This window comes from Ovis aries, chromosome 3 (assembly GCF_016772045.2).
Source record: "Ovis aries strain OAR_USU_Benz2616 breed Rambouillet chromosome 3, ARS-UI_Ramb_v3.0, whole genome shotgun sequence".
Classification (NCBI taxonomy): Eukaryota; Metazoa; Chordata; class Mammalia; order Artiodactyla; family Bovidae; genus Ovis; species Ovis aries.
The window spans coordinates 134,112,409-134,129,398 of record NC_056056.1 but is presented as its reverse complement, the minus strand read 5'-3'; the positions used below and the strand labels follow the sequence as shown (position 1 = coordinate 134,129,398).

General features: G+C 49.0%; 2 protein-coding genes across 2 annotated transcripts; one reads left to right on the top strand and one right to left on the bottom strand.

Moving 5' to 3' along the window:
- Window positions 1–1,331: 1,331 nt before the first annotated feature.
- On the bottom strand, window positions 1,332–1,778 carry LOC121819174 (keratin, type II cuticular Hb3-like). The gene has a single exon (XM_042247318.1). It carries the CDS (start codon window positions 1,776–1,778, stop codon window positions 1,332–1,334), a length of 447 nt encoding a protein of 148 aa, XP_042103252.1.
- On the top strand, window positions 1,662–13,529 carry LOC101112469 (keratin, type II cuticular Hb1). The gene is made up of 9 exons (XM_027967285.3): window positions 1,662–8,313; window positions 9,061–9,269; window positions 9,874–9,934; window positions 10,314–10,409; window positions 10,637–10,801; window positions 11,070–11,195; window positions 11,448–11,668; window positions 12,481–12,512; window positions 13,039–13,529. The coding sequence occupies exons 1-9, from the start codon at window positions 7,894–7,896 to the stop codon at window positions 13,149–13,151; spliced, it is 1,443 nt and encodes a 480-aa protein (XP_027823086.2). The 5' UTR covers window positions 1,662–7,893; the 3' UTR covers window positions 13,152–13,529.
- Window positions 13,530–16,990: the final 3,461 nt, after the last annotated feature.

Sequence of the window (16,990 nt, the reverse complement as noted above, 5' to 3'; positions counted from 1 at the left end):
TGCCATGAAGTGATGGGACCGGGTTCCAAGATCTTTGTTTTCTGAATGTTGAGTTTTAAGCAAACTTTTTCACTCTCCTCTTTCATTTTCATCAAGAGGCTCTTCAGTTCTTTGCTTTCTGCCATAAGGGTGGTGTCATCTGCATATCTCAGGTTATTGATTTTTCTCCCAGCAATCTTGATTCCAGCTTGTGCTTCATCCAGCCTGGCATTATGCATGATGTACTTTGCATATAAGTTAAATAAGCATGTGACAGTATACAGCCTTGACACAATCCTTTCCCAATTTGGAACCAGTCTGTTGTTCCATGTCCAGTTCTAACTGTTGCTTCTTGATCTGCATACAAGTTTTTCAGAAGACAGGCAAAGTAGTCCGAGACTCCCATCTCTTGAAGAATTTTCCACAGTTTGTTGTGATCCACACAGTCAAAGGCTTTGATGTAGTCAATAAAGCAGAAGTAGATGTTTTTCTGGAATTCTCTTGCTTTTTCAATGATCCAAAAGATTTGGCAATTTGATCTCTGGTTCCTCTGCCTTTTCTAAATCCAGCTTGAACATCTGGAAGTTCTCGTTTCAAGTACTGTTGAAACCTCACTTGGAGAATTTTGAGCATTACTTCACTAGTGTGTGAGATGAGTGCAATTGTATGGTAGTTTGAAGATTCTTTGGCATTGCCTTTCTTCTGGATTGGAATGAAAACTGAACTCTTCCAGTCCTGTGGCCACTGCTGAGTTTTCCAAATTTGTTGGCATATTGCATGCATGACTTTCACAGCATCATCTTTTAGGGTTTGAAATAGCTCAACTGGAATTCTATCACCTCCACTAGCTTTGTTCTTAGTGATGCTTCCTAAGGCCCACTTGACTTCAGACTCCACAGTATCTGGCTCTAGGTGAGTGATCACACCATTGTGGTTATCTGGGTCATTAAGATATATTTTGTATAGTTCTTCTGTGTATTCTTGATACCCAAGCAAGAATACTGGAGTGGGTTGCCATTTCCTACTCCAGGGGATCTTGCCCACCCAGGGATTGAACCAGGGTCTTCTGCATTGCAGACAAATTCTTCACCACTGAGCCACCAGGAATGAACTTCCAGGGGAGACTAGCCTGTAAATTCTCAGGTCCTGCCAGGATGTCCAGGCTCAGGAAGGGTGGAATCTTGTCTATGGGGACCCTGCCTGTCTGGACAGAGGTTGTATATAGTAACAGTGCTCTAATCAGGAGCCCCTGCTCTAGACTCATCTCTCTGGTCTGTCTGTGCCCTGGATGTGTGTCCATCTCCTCCATCAGCCTGGGGGCTCACTTGGACCACATATTTCCTGCACCCTGACTAACCCTTGAGTGCCCACCCAGGAAGGGAAGGCTCAGGAAGGGTGTGATCAAGGAGACTCACCTTGTCGATGAAGGCAGCGAACCTGTTGTTGAGACACTTGATCTGCTCCTTCTCCTCTTGCTTCACGCACTGCGCATTGGGGTCGATCTCCAGGTTGAGGGGCGTGAGGAGGCTCTCATTGACTGACACGGTGGTGATGCAGGGAGGGCTGAGGCCGCCCACGCCGCCAGAGCGGTACCCGAAGCTGCGGCCGCAGGAGCCGGCACGGAAGGCCCCGCAGACGCTGCGGCTGCCGAAGCCCCCGGTGAGGCCGCGGTAGCAGGAGATGCCGCGGTAGGGGGCGGCCGTGATGCAGCAGCGGCCGGGCCGGGGTCCGCAGGCGGAGACGCAGCTGAAGGCTCGGACCCCGCGGGGGATGCAAACGCGCGATGAGAGGCAGGACATGGTGCGTTGGCGGTGAGCGGCGGTGGCAGAGGGCAGCTGGACCCAGAAGCCCACCATGTGCCTTATATCGCGGCCCGCGGGCCGGAAGGGGGAGCGCGCGGCCCACTCGTTTATGAGCTTGGAGGTCGGGCTGCGAGCCTCTGCGAGCCGGAATTAAAGTGAACCGGGCCTCCCGGCTGCCTCCATAAAACGGCGTTCGCCTCCCGCCCCCGCGCGGTTTATGGGACCGGGTAGCGCTGGCTCAGCTTCGCCGGCGGTGCGCTGCGGGCTTGGGGCCGGCCGCCCGCGGCCCTAGGCCGGGACTGGGCCGGGAAGCGCAGGGGCATTGGTTCTAGTCCCAAACTGGGCAGCTAGGCACCCCCGGCCCCACCAGCCTGGGCCACCGCCCTGCGGGCTGGGCAGCTTTGGTCTTAGCTGCCTGTATGGCTCTGCGAGGTCTGTGTGTGTGTGTGTGTGTGTGGTGTGTGTGTGTGTGTGTGTTGAAGGGGAGGCATCTTAGAGGTCAGTTCTGGAAATCCTTGTCACGATCTGGGACAGGTGAACAACCTGTTTCCTCATGTGCAAAATAGGGATCCTAACAGCACCTGCGGGGGCGCAATGGACCGGGTAACATTTAGGGTCCTCAGTTCAGTTCAGTTCAGTCGCTCAGTCGTGTCCGACTCTTTGCGATCCCATGAATCGCAGCATGCTAGGCCTCCCTGTCCATCGTCACCTCCCAGAGTTCACTCAGACTCACGTCCATCGAGTCCGTGATGCCATCCAGCCATCTCATCCTCTGTCATCCCCTTCTCCTCCTGCCCGCAATTCCTCCCAGCATCAGAGTCTTTTCCAATGAGTCAACTCTTCGCATGAGGTGGCCAAAGTACTGGAGTTTCAGCTTTAGCATCATTCCTTCCAAAGAAATCCCAGGGCTGATCTCCTTCAGAATGGACTGGTTGGATCTCCTTGCAGTCCAAGGGACTCCCAAGAGTCTTCTCCAACACCACAGTTCAAAAGCATCAATTCTTCAGGGCTCAGCCTTCTTCACAGTCCAACTGTCACATCCATACATGACCACAGTAAAAACCATAGCCTTGACTAGACGGACCTTAGTCGGCAAAGTAATGTCTCTGCTTTTGAATATGCTGTCTAGGTTGGTCATGACTTTTCTTCCAAGGAGTAAGTGTCTTTTAATTTCATGGCTGCAGTCACCATCTGCAGTGATTTTGGAGCCCCCCAAAATAAAGTCTGACACTGTTTCCACTGTTTCCCCATCTATTTCCCATGAAGTGATGGGACCAGATGCCATGATCTTCGTTTTCTGAATGTTGAGCTTTAAGCAAACTTTGTCACTCTCCTCTTTCACTTTCATCAAGAGGCTTTTTAGTTCCTCTTCACTTTCTGCCATAAGGGTGGTATCATCTGCATATCTGAGGTCATTGATATTTCTCCCGACAATCTTGATTCCAGCTTGTGTTTCTTCCAGCCCAGCGTTTCTCATGATGTACTCTGCATAGAAGTTAAATAAGCAGGGTGACAATATACGGCGTTGACGTACTCCTTTTCCTATTTGGAACCATTCTGTTGTTCCATGTCCAGTTCTAACTGTTGCTTCCTGACCTACATACAGATTTCTTAAGAGGCAGGTCAGGTGGTCTGGTATTCCCATCTCTCTCAGAATTTTCCACATTTTGTTGTGATCCACACAGTCAAAGGCTTTGGCATAGTTAATAAAGCAGAAATAGATGTTTTTCTGGAGCTCTCTTGCTTTTTCCATTTAGGGCCGTACTTAGCTTTTAACAAGAGCTCCATAAATGTTAGTTTGTTCTGTTTATTCTATTATTGATTTGCCATTCACCCTGTTTCCCCGGGACAAAAACTCTCTCTCCTCTCTTTGTCAGAACTCAGCTCATAGCTCCTCACCCAGTAAGGTCGGATCCTCCACCCCTACCCCTCATACCTCTCTCCACTCTACTGGCGAGGAGAAAGGGAATTTACATTTATGGAGTACCTACAATGTGTGGGCTTCCTGGGTGGCTCAGACAGTAAAGCGGCTGTCTATGATGCGGGAGACCTGGGTTCGATCCCTGGGTTGGGAAGATCTCTTGGAGGAGGGCATGGCAACCCACTCCAGTGTTCTTGCTTGGAGAATCCCATGAACAGAGGAGCCTGGTAGGGTACAGTCCGTGAGGTCGGAAAGAGCAGGAGAGGACTGAAGCGACTGTGTACACACACACTCACATACAATGTGTGAGGAATTTACCTGCATTATTTCATCTAACCCCCAGGGCATTCTTCTGAGGTCAGAATTACTGTGCCCATTTACTTGATTAGGAAGGTGAACTCAGAGTGAACCAGTGGCTTTTACAATCAAGCACGGGGGCTTCCCCAGTGGCTCAGTGGTAAAGAATCCGCCTGCCAACGCAGGAGACACGGGCTTGATCTCTGGTCTGGGAAGATCCCACATGCTGTGAGGCAACTAAGCCTGCGCGCCACAACTGTTGAATCTGTGCTCTAGAGCCTGAGAGCCACAACTACTGAGCTTACTTGCTGCAGCTAGAGAGTAGCCCCCGCCCTCCACAACTAGAGAAAGGCCCTCATGGCAACAAGGACCCAGCATAGTCAGAAACAAATAAATAAAAATAATGATTAAAAAAAAAATAAGGTAAAGCACAGAAGGGTCCATCAAGGGGCAAAGTCAGAATCTGGAAGGAGGCTCCCAGCCCTCTGCCAAGAATCAAAGGTCTGAGTCTTCAGGACTGAAGCAGGAGCCCAGACTGCTAGGCTTTGGGGTCTTAGAGAAATCAGATCCAAAGTCCGATCCAAAGCCTTCTCCTCAACTGATGCTTGCTCATGGCCACCAACCCTAGAAGGCTGCAAGCCGTCATAATGGTAGTTAATTATGTGTCCAATTATGGACAGAGGAAACCAGAGTGTGAACTCAGCAGCTTGCATTAAAGAGAAATACGCAAATCATCTTTGGCTTCCTTTGCCTTTAAATATGGCCTGTTATTATGCAAGGGGGTAATTAAATCCTGGAACAGCAGAGGTCACCCTGGCCAGCCATGCCTGGCGTCCCATTTCTAGGGAGTGCCTCGCTGCCCTCTTTGCTGTCTTTCCCAGTTCTCTTGTGGGCCTGAATCCCTTTGGTCCAGCTTTGATTTTGCAGGGATTTCAGTGTAACCTTAGTGCCATCCTCTGTAGAAGACGGAGCCCACCTCCAGCGTCTGCGCTTCTGCTTCCAGCTCCAGCTGTGTGACTAATGGCTTCAGGATTATGAATTTCTACTCCAGTTTTCTTCTTTAAAAAGTTATTTATTTTGGGCTCTGCTGGCTCTTCGTCACTGTGCGAATTCTTGTCTAGTTGTGGAGAGAGGGGCTACTCTTTAGTTGCAGCAAGTGGGCTCAGTAGTTTGTGGCACACGGGCTTAGTTGCCCTGCATGTGGGATCTTTCCGGACCAGGGACTGAACCTGTGTCTCCTGCATTGGCAGGTCGGTTCTTTACCACTGAGCCACCTGAGAAGCCCTCTACTCCAATTTTCTTTAGGGAATAAATTGGTATTGAAGAAGTCTTCCCTTGGTATCTCCCTCACAAGAGGAAATGGACTTACCCCAAAGTATTTAATTTCCTTAATTTAAAGATTTAAATTAGACTTACAGAAGCACTTTCATGATGCTTGCTTGGATCTCCTTCTGCATTTTGGTGGATGGATGGAGCAGATTTTCCATGCTATCACAATCAATGAGGAGGTTAATAATCAGCTTTTTTTTTTTACACTGATAATTAAGAGCATTTAAAGTCCCAAGAGACCAGAGGGCTGCAGGCTGAGTTGTGCTCTCTAACATGACTAGAAGGATGGAAATGACAGGTTTGACAACTAAAGCACAGTGGTCCCCCAGGTGTCAGTACCAATCCCTGACCCAGCTCCAATTTCTGATACATTCAAGGACAGACTTCCCCATAAAGACAGTTGGCGGTCACAGCGATGGGGAAGAGGGGGACTGCTCCATTTTCAGCCAGATCTTCTAGAAATTCATCCCTTGCCCCCTTTATCTCCAACCCACCAGTCAACTGATGGAAAGCTAACTCTCTGTCTTGGTGTTGTGTCTCTTCTTTACCCCCACCATAGGCCCCTGGAGCTGATACAAGGGGGGAGCAAATAGATACCCAACGGGAGCCAGGCTCAGAGTTGGAAGGAGTCTGCAGTCCCCACGGAGGGCAGGCACACACAAAGGACTTTAATACAAGGCTGCAGGGGGTCTGACTTTAATGCCAGGGTACTCACTGGGAGAGTCAGCCTCCAGCGCCTTGGGGCCAGAGGTCAGGGCATGGTCTTACAGGAAATGACAGCTTGGTTGGGGATGAAGAACACTGAGAAGAGCTGGATGTACAGAGAAGAGAGAGGAGAGGCTGGTTCAGGCAGAGGGAACCGTGTAAGCAAAGACACAAAGCGAGGGAGGCCAGAGGATGTGGGAGGAAGAGCTGGCAGCGAGTCCACTTTGGTTGGAAAACGGGGGATGGATGAGGTTAGGGGGAAAGGAGGCAGGGGGATGGTGAATATGGTGGGTGGATAAGGTGGGCTTAGACTGTCAAGCTGAGTGTGAGAGGTAGTTGACCGGGAGAAGGCCATATTCACCGTGTGTGAGCAAATGGGATGTGGGGATAGTACATGGAGGGTGTGTGTGTGTGTGTCTACTTTTGGCAACCCAAAGCATCCTTATGAAACATCTTGAGCATCAGCATGCCCATTTCAAAGACACACTTCTTTTTTCTCCATGGAATAATGGTCAAAGTGACTCTGGAATCAGACATACCTGGGTTCAAGCCTGGGCTCTGCACCTTGCAATCTGGATGAAAATTCCATAACCTCCCTGAGCCTCAGTTTCCTTTGTATCTAGAATGAAGATAATAAAACTTATCTGGGGATGTGATATGGATAAAGTGAGTGTATATGTAAAGCATTAATACAATGCCTGGTCCATAGTAAGTGGTCAATAAATATCAGCTGTTATCATTACTGTTGTTATTTTTTTTCCCCTCTATGGCCCACTGGTTGCCCCAGGTACCTTCCCTTCCAACCATCCCGGCCTCCCCACTCTCCTCACCCCCACCCTGGGCCTGCCTTGTCTTCTAGGTCTGGGAGCTGGAGCTGGGGCCTCCTGCCCATTGAAGTTTCTTGGAATGGATCCCAGGTCCCACCACTCAGTCCAGGCTCAGAGCTTATTGGAGAAGCTCTTCTGAAAATGCCCCAGAAAACAGGGAGGCCTTTGAAAGAGACTGTCTGGGGAGTGTGGCCTTGCACTTAAGGTCTAGTTGAGGGAGACATTCTGTGTTAGATGTGGGTGAGGAATCTTGAAGGCACACAAAGAGGGATGGAGTTGGGTGGACAGAATGGGTTTTAGGGATTCAGATACTGAACTCTCACACCACACTGCTCACACATACCTACCCACTTCATGGATTCCCCAGCATGAAGTGGCTGAACAAATACTTTTTTGGTTGTGTGACTGGCTTTTCTATGTCTTGGTGGGAGTAAACACAATTTCCTTCTGGGCATGCCAAGGGTCAAGTGTCATAGGTTGCCCTGAAGAGTTGGCCCCCAAGACCCTACCTGTGAAGCCCCTGGAAGGCTCTTGCTCTCAAAGCTGTCAGGGTCCACCCCCACCTTCCCACCCTAGGCTGGCCCACCCTGTGTCCCTGGTCTTAGTTAATCTTGTGGCCCAAACTAAAAGTCAGAGGTTATGAGTCCAGCTGACCTGAAAACCATCATCCCAACCTGGCTTCCCTTTCTCTCCTCAATTTTCTTGCAAAATGCAGAGTCCCCAGACTTTGGTTGACCTAGGCTCCTTGGCACCCTCAGGCCCTGAACTATGGAAAAAATTCTGCCAAGGCTTCAGAGTTGCCTGAGTGTAGGATTTTCCAAAGCCAATATAATATCATCTTGATGATATTATCCCAGGAGAGGAGAAATGACTGAGAAATTCCCCAAGCCCATAAAGGTGACAAGAAAGTTGCTCCATGTGGTGACATAGACAGCGCCGGGTGTCTGGCTTTATAAAAGGCACGGACAGCGAGGGAGAGCTCAGAGCCCTTCTCTTCTTCCTCTGGCTTCATCTCCTCCAGCCTTGACTCACTATGACCTGTGGATCGGCTTGCTTTAGCTCCCGCAGTGGAGTCCGCAATTCCAGCTCCTCTGTGACCACTCAAAGGTACTGTCCTGGTCGCACCTTCAGCTGCGGCTCGGCCGGCGGATCCAGGCCCAGCCGCTGCTGCGTCACCGCTGCTCCTTACCGCGGTGTCTCCTGCTACCGCGGCCTCACTGGGGGCTTCAGCAGTCGCAGTGTCTGCGGGGGCTCCCGTGCTGGTTCCAGTAGCCGCAGCTTTGGGTACCGCTCTGGCAGCCCCAGCCCTCCCTGCATCACCTCCGTGTCAGTCAACCAGAGCCTCCTCAAGCCCCTCAACCTGGAGATCGACCACAATGCACAGCGCGTAAAGAACCAGGAGAAGGAGCAGATCAAGAGCCTCAACAGCAAGTTTGCTGCCTTCATTGACAAGGTGGGTGTCCTTGATCACACTCTTCCTGAACCTTCTTTCCTGGGTAGGCACTGAAGGGTTAGTCAGGGGGCAGGAGAGATGTGGATTGATGGAGGAGATGGACACATTTCCAGGGCACAGACAGACTAAAGAGAAGTGAGCATAGAGCAGGGGCTCCTGGTATGATAGCACTGTTACAGTGTACAAGAGAGACAAGAACAGGCTTGGAACTGCATGTCAGAGGGAGGCGGACACAGACCCCTGTCCCCCATGGGACACATATGAAATTTACATCAGAAATAGAAGCAGAAGAAAAAAAGAAATAGAAATAGGACTATAGGGTCATCCTTGCGGATGCCTGGAATGCTTAGTTGTCCCCTGCCAATTTCTCTCTCTGCACCCCCGCCCCACACTCACTCACTCACACTCTCACACTGAACTCTAGGGCCAGCTGAGGCTTCCCCAGCAATGTTCACTTCAGACAGGAGTGGGCCAGCAGGAGACCTAACTGGGGAAGGTTTCTCAGGGGAAGGCTTGGTCATTTGGGAGGGGATTCTGATCCTTGGCACAGTGAAGCCAGGAATGAAAAAGGACTTTCCCGCTTGATCATGGATACTTGGACTCAGATCTGCAGCCATCTCAGTGACAGAGATCCTCATGTGTGTGTTGTGGTGGGATGGGGAAAGGAATGGGTGGAAGTTTTGGGGGATGGATCCTGCAGGATGGTGGAATTACGGCTGTCTGGGTGACTGTTCCTCTGGGTGGCAGGTGCGCTTCCTGGAGCAGCAGAACAAGCTGCTGGAGACCAAGTGGCAATTGTACCAGAACCAGCGCAGCTGCGAGAGCAACCTGGGGCCCCTGTTCAATGGCTACATCGAGACACTGAGGCGGGAGGCTGAGCGTGTGGAGGCCGACACCGGGAGGCTGGCCTCAGAGCTCAACCACGTGCAGGAGGTGCTGGAGGGCTACAAGAAGAAGTGAGTGCATTTGGGAAGGTCCACTTCTCTCAGAAGGGCTGACATGATACAACAATCGGGGAGCCACTGAGCACACTGGCCTTAGAAACTTCTTTCTTCATTAACCCGCTTTTTGCTTTTGTCAGCTTTAAAGGCAGTGACAGGAAGACACATGAAAAGAAGACAAGCTGAAATGTCAGCAAAGAATCTTTTTCTATCACGTTATGAACTTCTTAGGATAGGGACCATATCCCTCTTCATCCATCCATCCATCCATCCATCCACTGACCCATCCCATAAACCTGTTCTGAACACTTACTCTTTGGCCTTACTGTGCTAGGTACTGGAGGTGTAAAGAAATGTCACTATGTCTTCTCCACTGCTCACAGTCACTGGTTCCAGTTACTAGTTCCATCCACCTTTCCAGGCAGTTTATTATACTTGAGTAATAACAAAACCAATATCTTTAAAGTGAATCATGTCTAAGTTAGAGAAATGTGTAATTAGGGATATGGGTGAGAGGGATGTTTCAGATATCCTTGGGGGTGGATGTGATGGGTCAGGTTGGGCCCTCCTTTCCATTACTAGCTAAATCTCTTGTTTCAAATTACCTTCCCTTGTGGAGGTATGAAGAGGAGATCGCCCTGAAGACCACGGCAGAGAATGAGTTTGTCAAAATCAAGCAGGTGAGTCGGTCTGCTTGTGGGATAGTTGCCTGGGAGTCTGGTAGTCCTCAGGGCATCGGTTTGCCCTTGTTCAGTTAATAAACTTATATTTTATTCCAACCGATAGAAGGGCATTTCCCTTCTCACACTCTGGGAGATCTACAGGGCAGGAATTCTCTGGCTCTTCCTTTATAGGGTGGCCCAGAGAGATGGAAGGACTTTCTAAAGTCACACAGGACATTTTGCTAGAGTTGGTGGGAGACCTTAGTTCCCTTATTCTTGACTTACTGATCTATGCCTAAGACTTGCTTTGCAGGGCTGGGGATGGGGTTGGGGGAAGTGGAGCCCCCCTGGAAAGCCTCTGCAATGACCAGGGACTGCTGTGTGTTTGTATCTCCAGGAGGTTAACCATGTCTATGTGAGCAAGGGAGATCTGGAGGCCAACGCACACAGCCTGGTAGAGGAGGTGGGCTTCCTGAAGACCCTGTATGAAGAGGTGAGCACCAGCAGAGAGGACATTACTCAGCCCTCCTGATTCCCAGGCTGGCCTGTGTACAGAGGAAATAGATGGGAGTGCCTGTAGGCGTGAGGGTTTTGGAAATTGTGGGCTTGTGTGTGTGTGTGTGTGTGTGTGTGTGTGTGTGTGTGTAAAGGTGGAATGTGAACTCTGTTCTACTTGGCTCTGGATGATGTATGTAATGTGAATGACTCTTGGCCCTTCAGGAGTTGAGAGTCATTCAAGCCCACATCTCAGACACCTCGGTCATCGTCAAGATGGACAATAGCAGGTACCTGAACATGGACAGCATTGTCGCCGAGATCAAGGCTCACTATGATGAAATCGCCAGCCGCAGCCGGGCCGAGGCTGAAAGCTGGTACCGCAGCAAGGTGAGTGGTCCAGGACACCTGCCTCCTAGATGTGGCGCTGGGAGGGATTCAAGGCATTTATTAAAAAAGGCTACTTTTGTCTGGGGATTCTGATCCTTAGGGACGGTAGATAAAGTATTGACATCTCTCAGGTTGGGATAGAAAGGCAGGGCTGCCATGTGTGGTTGCACAGGCTGAGCCCTGGACAACCTGAAAATCATCTATGTTGTCCTGAATGTGTGGGAGGTCCCATCCTGAGTTTCATGAGCCTCTCTGCTTCCTCTCCCAGTATGAAGAGATCAAGGCCACAGTGAATCGGCATGGGGAGACTCTGCGCCGCACCAAGGAGGAGATCAATGAGCTCAACCGCCTGATCCAGAGGCTGACAGCTGAGATTGAAAATGCTAAGAGCCAGGTAGGATTTTTTTGAGGCCCACCCAGCGTCCCACTGGCAGTGTGTGTGCCCAGTTGGATCTCACCATTCACTCTCCAACCCATTTGTTTGACTTGAGTCCTAGGTTATGGCCCTTCTGGGAACCCCAGTTGATGAAGGGGAGAGGTCTGCTTCTGGGGTGATCTCATCTGGGTAGAGAGACTAGACACATCCAGGAAATGGACACAGAGACTCAGAGGCCATAACCCACCTTGTTCTCTCCTGGGCCCTTAGAACTCCAAGCTGGAGGCCGCAGTGACCCAGGCGGAGCAGCAGGGCGAGGCGGCCCTTAATGATGCCCGGGGCAAGCTGGCGGGGCTGGAGAAAGCCCTGCAGAAGGCCAAGCAGGACATGGCCAGCCTGGTCAAGCAGTACCAGGAGGTGATGAGCTCCAAGCTGGGCCTGGACATCGAGATCGCCACCTACAGGCGCCTGCTGGAGGGCGAGGAGCAGAGGTGGGTACAGTCTGCACAGCTGGGGCCTCAATTGCAGAGACCTGGCCCATTTTTTTTTTCCTCTACTACTTCCCCATTCCTTCTTCTGCTCACATCTTGGAACCCTTTCTGGCTCCCTCTCTGCTCCGAGGAGAGGCTGAGAACAGTCTCAGTTGAGCCCACTGTCTGATTTCCAATGGGCTCCTACATCATTTGGTTGGGGACAATAGTTTACTGGTTCTCTGAGGGAATAAAAAGTCTATGATGTATAACATTTGCATATTTTAGTGGTATAAATACTTCTACCATGGCTGGGCTCAAGCTACCACTGTGAATTCATGCAGAGTTGGCTAGAAATGTACAGAACAGTATCTGTGAACTAACTGGTAGGAGCTGGTGCCAGAACACCCTTGCTTAAGGGACAGGATAAAAATGGCCTCAAACTGAAAGGGCAAATAGAAAAATACATTTCGATTAGAGAGATGAAAAGCTTGTGGCCCAGGGAGACTGGATTGTTCAGGATGGTAGAGCCAGTCAGTAGGAGTGGGGTAGGCAGTCAGAAGCTAGAGTCCTGAGGGCAGTCCCACTGCATTTGAGTAGGACCCTCTTCCTAGAGGGACCTGAGAGATCCTGCCCCTTGTGTTCTCTTGAAACAGAGCTGGGGATATGCTGAGCCTCAAGGGGTGCTGGACCCCAGACCTTCTCTGACCTTCCGGGGAGGGACTTGGGTGGCTCCTTAGGTGACTGGGTTCAGAGTGGGTGACCATGTGACTTCTGGGATCGCTGTCAGAAACTAATACCCAGTCCTTATGCTCTTTTCTCTCCCACATCAGGCTGTGTGAAGGCATCAGTGCTGTGAATGTCAGTGAGTAATTCGGGCCCTGAAGGGGAGACACTGAAGTGAGACAGTGGGAGTCTTAGCTCTGAGGGTGAAAAGACCCAGGGAGAAGAGTTCCATTCATTCCAACCACACAGTTACAAAGGGGGAGCTGGTTGACAGGTTACGAGTGGAATAATACTTCACCCCACGCCTGTTAGAGTGCCAGTCTTATTTTCCCCATCACAGGAAGCTCTGACTTTTTCCTTGTCCAAATACTTGTCCATATTCCAGTTGTCTTGTTCCGGATCAAGACAGGTATTTTATCTGCGTGGTTGTCCCATGGAGGTCTTCCTGGAATCAGCTACAGAAGAATAGATTAAGAAAGACTGAGGTCATTCTCGTCCAGTGAGGATGGGAGTCCTGAGACCACATGGGAGTTCAGATTGTCTTTCTCCCTGGAGATGTGGATGATCCAGAGACATCCTACTGGGTGTTAGGCAGGGAGTTGTGCTTGGGGCCAGCTCCCCACCACCCCTGAAGGTTCTGACTCACTGTTATTGTCTCTGTGCAGGTGTGAGCAGCTCCCGGGGTGGAGTTGTATGTGGTGATCTCTCAGGCACCCGTACCTGCGGCATCAGTTCCTATGGGGTGGGAGCCTGTGGCAGCAGCTATAAGAAGTGTTGAGTTGGCAAGACTTGAGGAGGCACCCAAGCCCCAGCCCATCTCACCCTCTCCGAGCCTCCCAGCTGGCCTGTCTGCCCAGCCCTACCATGTGCAACCCATCATTCTGACGCACCTTCTCTACTGTCCACCTTTCAATTCTTGTGTGGGAATCCCTTCCTCCCCTTCTTGTCTCCTGCTTGCCTCTGGCTGAGAAAGGCTGCTTGGAGGAGTGATCCATGGATGTAGTCTATTTGAGGATTCTGGGCACTCTGATCCCATGAAGAGGACGACACCTAAGTCCCCCTCCCACCTTTCTTTCCCTTGCATTCTTGAATGTTCATCACTCCCTTTCCCAAATCTTTCCTCCTTGCTAACTGTGCTTAGAATAAAGTAATCTAGTTGCCGTCATATGTGTGCATTTTTCTGTCCATTATTCCAGGCCTGGAACAGGTGGGTGGGATCTCCAGGAAGCGGAGGGGGTGGGGTGGGGGACGGAGAGGTGGGCCTGCTGCTGGGCCTTGCTACTGTGTGCTCAGGGCTGGGGACCTTGAGGAGGGGTGCTCTGATGGCTCAGGGCTCTCTGAAGTAATTCTCTAGTGCTACGAAGTGTCTGACACAGTGCTGGCTTATAGCAGGCACTGAGCAATGTTGAGAGAATGAATGAGTTCATCTCTGAGGTTTCTGATTGACCACGGGCACCTCCACGTGAATGTTACACTGATAATTGAAATTCAAGAAGGCTTAAAAACATCTCATCATTTTTCCCATCTACAGATGGCCCATTCATCAACTTTCCTTCTTTCTATTAGTTCTTTCTAATATCTCCAGCTTAAAACTCTTTGACACCTATTTTCCTTATCTAATGAGTCACCAAGCTTTGTGAATTGTTTTCTCTGAAGAATGCCACCAGCAACTTCTTTTCTTGCAGTAAGTCAGACTAGGAACTCTGAATAAACTTTTTGTCATTAAAATGATAGATAATATACTTCAAATATATTTTAATGCATCATGAGCTAGCAAGAACACATGAGAGATGATCAGAGTTGGATAACAATAACAGTAAGCATGGCTCCAGGGAAGTATGTGAATGATGAAGTCTGATGGCATGGAAGGGGCATCTGTTGGTCATTGGCATTCAATGGATGGAAGCCCACTATGGTTAGGGGACAGGACACAAAGCCTAGGCCCATAAAAGGGAGAATTGGATCCAAGGTCCATAATAGGCCCTGGATGACCCTCAGTGAAGAGGGAAGCAGGAAAAGAATCCGCAAAAAGAGAGGAAAGAAACACGTAAGTCTTGACCTTGGCTTCGGTAAAGAAAAGTTTTTCCTGATAATTTTAAACCACAAGTTTGCTCTCATCCAGCTCTAGGCGGAGTTCACTTTTTTTTTCTTTTGGTGGCAAATACCCACAGTACCATACATGAAAACATTGTTTAAAATGAGCCCAGGTTGGTGGTTCTCCTCTGAATCTGGCAAGAGCAAATACGAATCCTTTCTAGAAGAATGCCATTCAAACCCAGGCTTCTAGGAATTCTTCCAGAGTGTTACAACAAATGGAAGCTCACAAGTAATCAAAAATCATGAAATGTGAACCAAGATGCTATCATAAGAGGGGTGAACAGGAGCATCTCACATCAGCCTAATGCCCAGGAAGATGACTAGTGTGTGTGTTCAGATTCTTCAGTTGTGGCCAACTCTTTGTGACCCTAGGGACTGCAGCCCGCTAGGCTTCTCTGTCCATGGGATTCTCCAGGCAAGAGTACTGCAGAGAGGATTGCCATGTCCTCCTCCAGGGGATCTTAATTGACTTTGATAAATTAAGGATGCTTTTTGATTTTTCATCACGTTGCATGGCTGGTAGGATCTTGGTTCCCCGACCAGGGACTGAACCTCAGCCCCGCCGGTGGAATCAGAGTCCCAACCACTGAACCACCAGGGAAGACCCAAGGATGCACAGTCAGTTTTAGCTCTAGAGCAATCACTAAAATCAGTGTTTATTGTTTTAAAAAAAGCCAGTGCTAAAAAGCCAACAGAATAAATAATCTTGAAATATTTTAAAAATGTTTGATTAAATCAAAAGAAGGCAGGAAACAAACTTTAGAGAACAACAAAAAAAAACCCACACCAGACAAATGTGAAACAGACAACAAAATTATTGACTTAAAAGCAATCATATCAACGATTACATTACATGTAAATGTAAAGAACTCAGCTCTCAATAAGAATGAAGTGGAACAAGACCCCATAGTCCTTGCCCCCTCGTGTCCTCTGCCTGCATTTTGTCCATGGAAAAACTTTAGCCAAAGAATAAGTTTAATCAGAGAAGTCAGAAAATGCAGAAACAAAGGAAAACAATCAAAGGAGACAACATAATAATAATGTAGTCATTAAGCATAATCAGGGACATTTAGTTCCTTCTCAAGGACTGCGGATAATATGCTGAGCCATATCCTATGAACCATCTTACAGATACTGAAACCCTCACCAGGTGGAAGAAGTTAACTATATGATGACCAGACTGTAGCCATGACATGCTGCTGCTGCTAAGTCGCTTCAGTCGTGTCCGACTCTGTGCGTCCCCATAGACAGCAGCCCACCAGGCTCCCCCATCCCTGGGATTCTCCAGGCAAGAACACTGGAGTGGGTTGCCATTTTCTTCTCCAATGCATGAAAGTGAAAAGTGAAAGTGAAGTCACTCAGTTGTGTCCGACTCGTAACGACCCCATGGACTGTAGCCTACAAGGCTCCTCTGTCCATGGGATTTTCCAGGCAAGAGTACTGGAGTGGGGTGCCATTGCCTTCTCCAGTAGCCATGACATAAGCTGCTGTAATTCCAAGAATTGGCCTCAAGGAAATGAGAACAAACTGACATGGAACTGAAGGTAAACTATACCTAAAACAGTCAAGTTGACACTGGTCAGACCACTGATGACCAACCTCAAGATGACTGTCAGAGCTGACCGTGCTATTTCTGCATGTAACCCTCTCCTTCTGTCTATAAAAGCTCTTGCCCCCTGTCAATGGTGGGGGGAGTCAGCTTTTGGACAGGTGTCCACCTCCCCCACCCCCATCCTGCATCCTTGCTTGCTGGCATGCAAAATAAAGCAAAGTTTCTTTCTACCAGCCTGGCCTCTTTAATACTTTTTGAGCATTGAGTAGTTAGACTTGGATTTGGTAACAAGAAGACAAACAACTCAATCAAAATGGGTAAAAGACTTCAACTGACACCTTACAAACCTAATACAAAGAAGATGTATTAAGGTTCAGTAAGTATGTGAGAATCAAGATTGCTGGGAGAAATATCAATAACCTCAGATACACAGATGACACCACCCTTATGGCAGAAAGTGAAGAAGAACTAAAGAGCCTCTTGATGAAAATGAAAGGAGAGTGAAAGAGTTGGCTAAAACTCAACATTCAGAAAACTAAGATCATGGCATCCGGCCCCACCACTTCATGGCAAACAGATGAGGAAACAATGGAAACGGTGAGAGACTATTTTTGGGGGGTCCAAAATCACTGCAGGTAGTAACTGCAGCCATGAAATTAAAAGACACTTGCTCCTTGGAAGAAAAGCTATGACCAACCTAGACAGTGTATTAAGAAGCAGAGACATTACTTTGCTAACAAAGGTCCATCTAGTCAAAAGTATGGTTTTTCCAGTAGTCATGAATGGATGTGAGAGTTGGACTATAAAGAAAGCTGAATGCTGAAGAATTGATGTTTTTGAACTGTGGTATTGGAGAAGACTCTTGAGAGTCCCTTGGACTGCAAGGAGATCCAACCAGCCAATCCTAAAGGAAATCAGTCCTGAACATTCATTGAAAGGGCTGATGCTGAAGCTAAATGTCCAATACT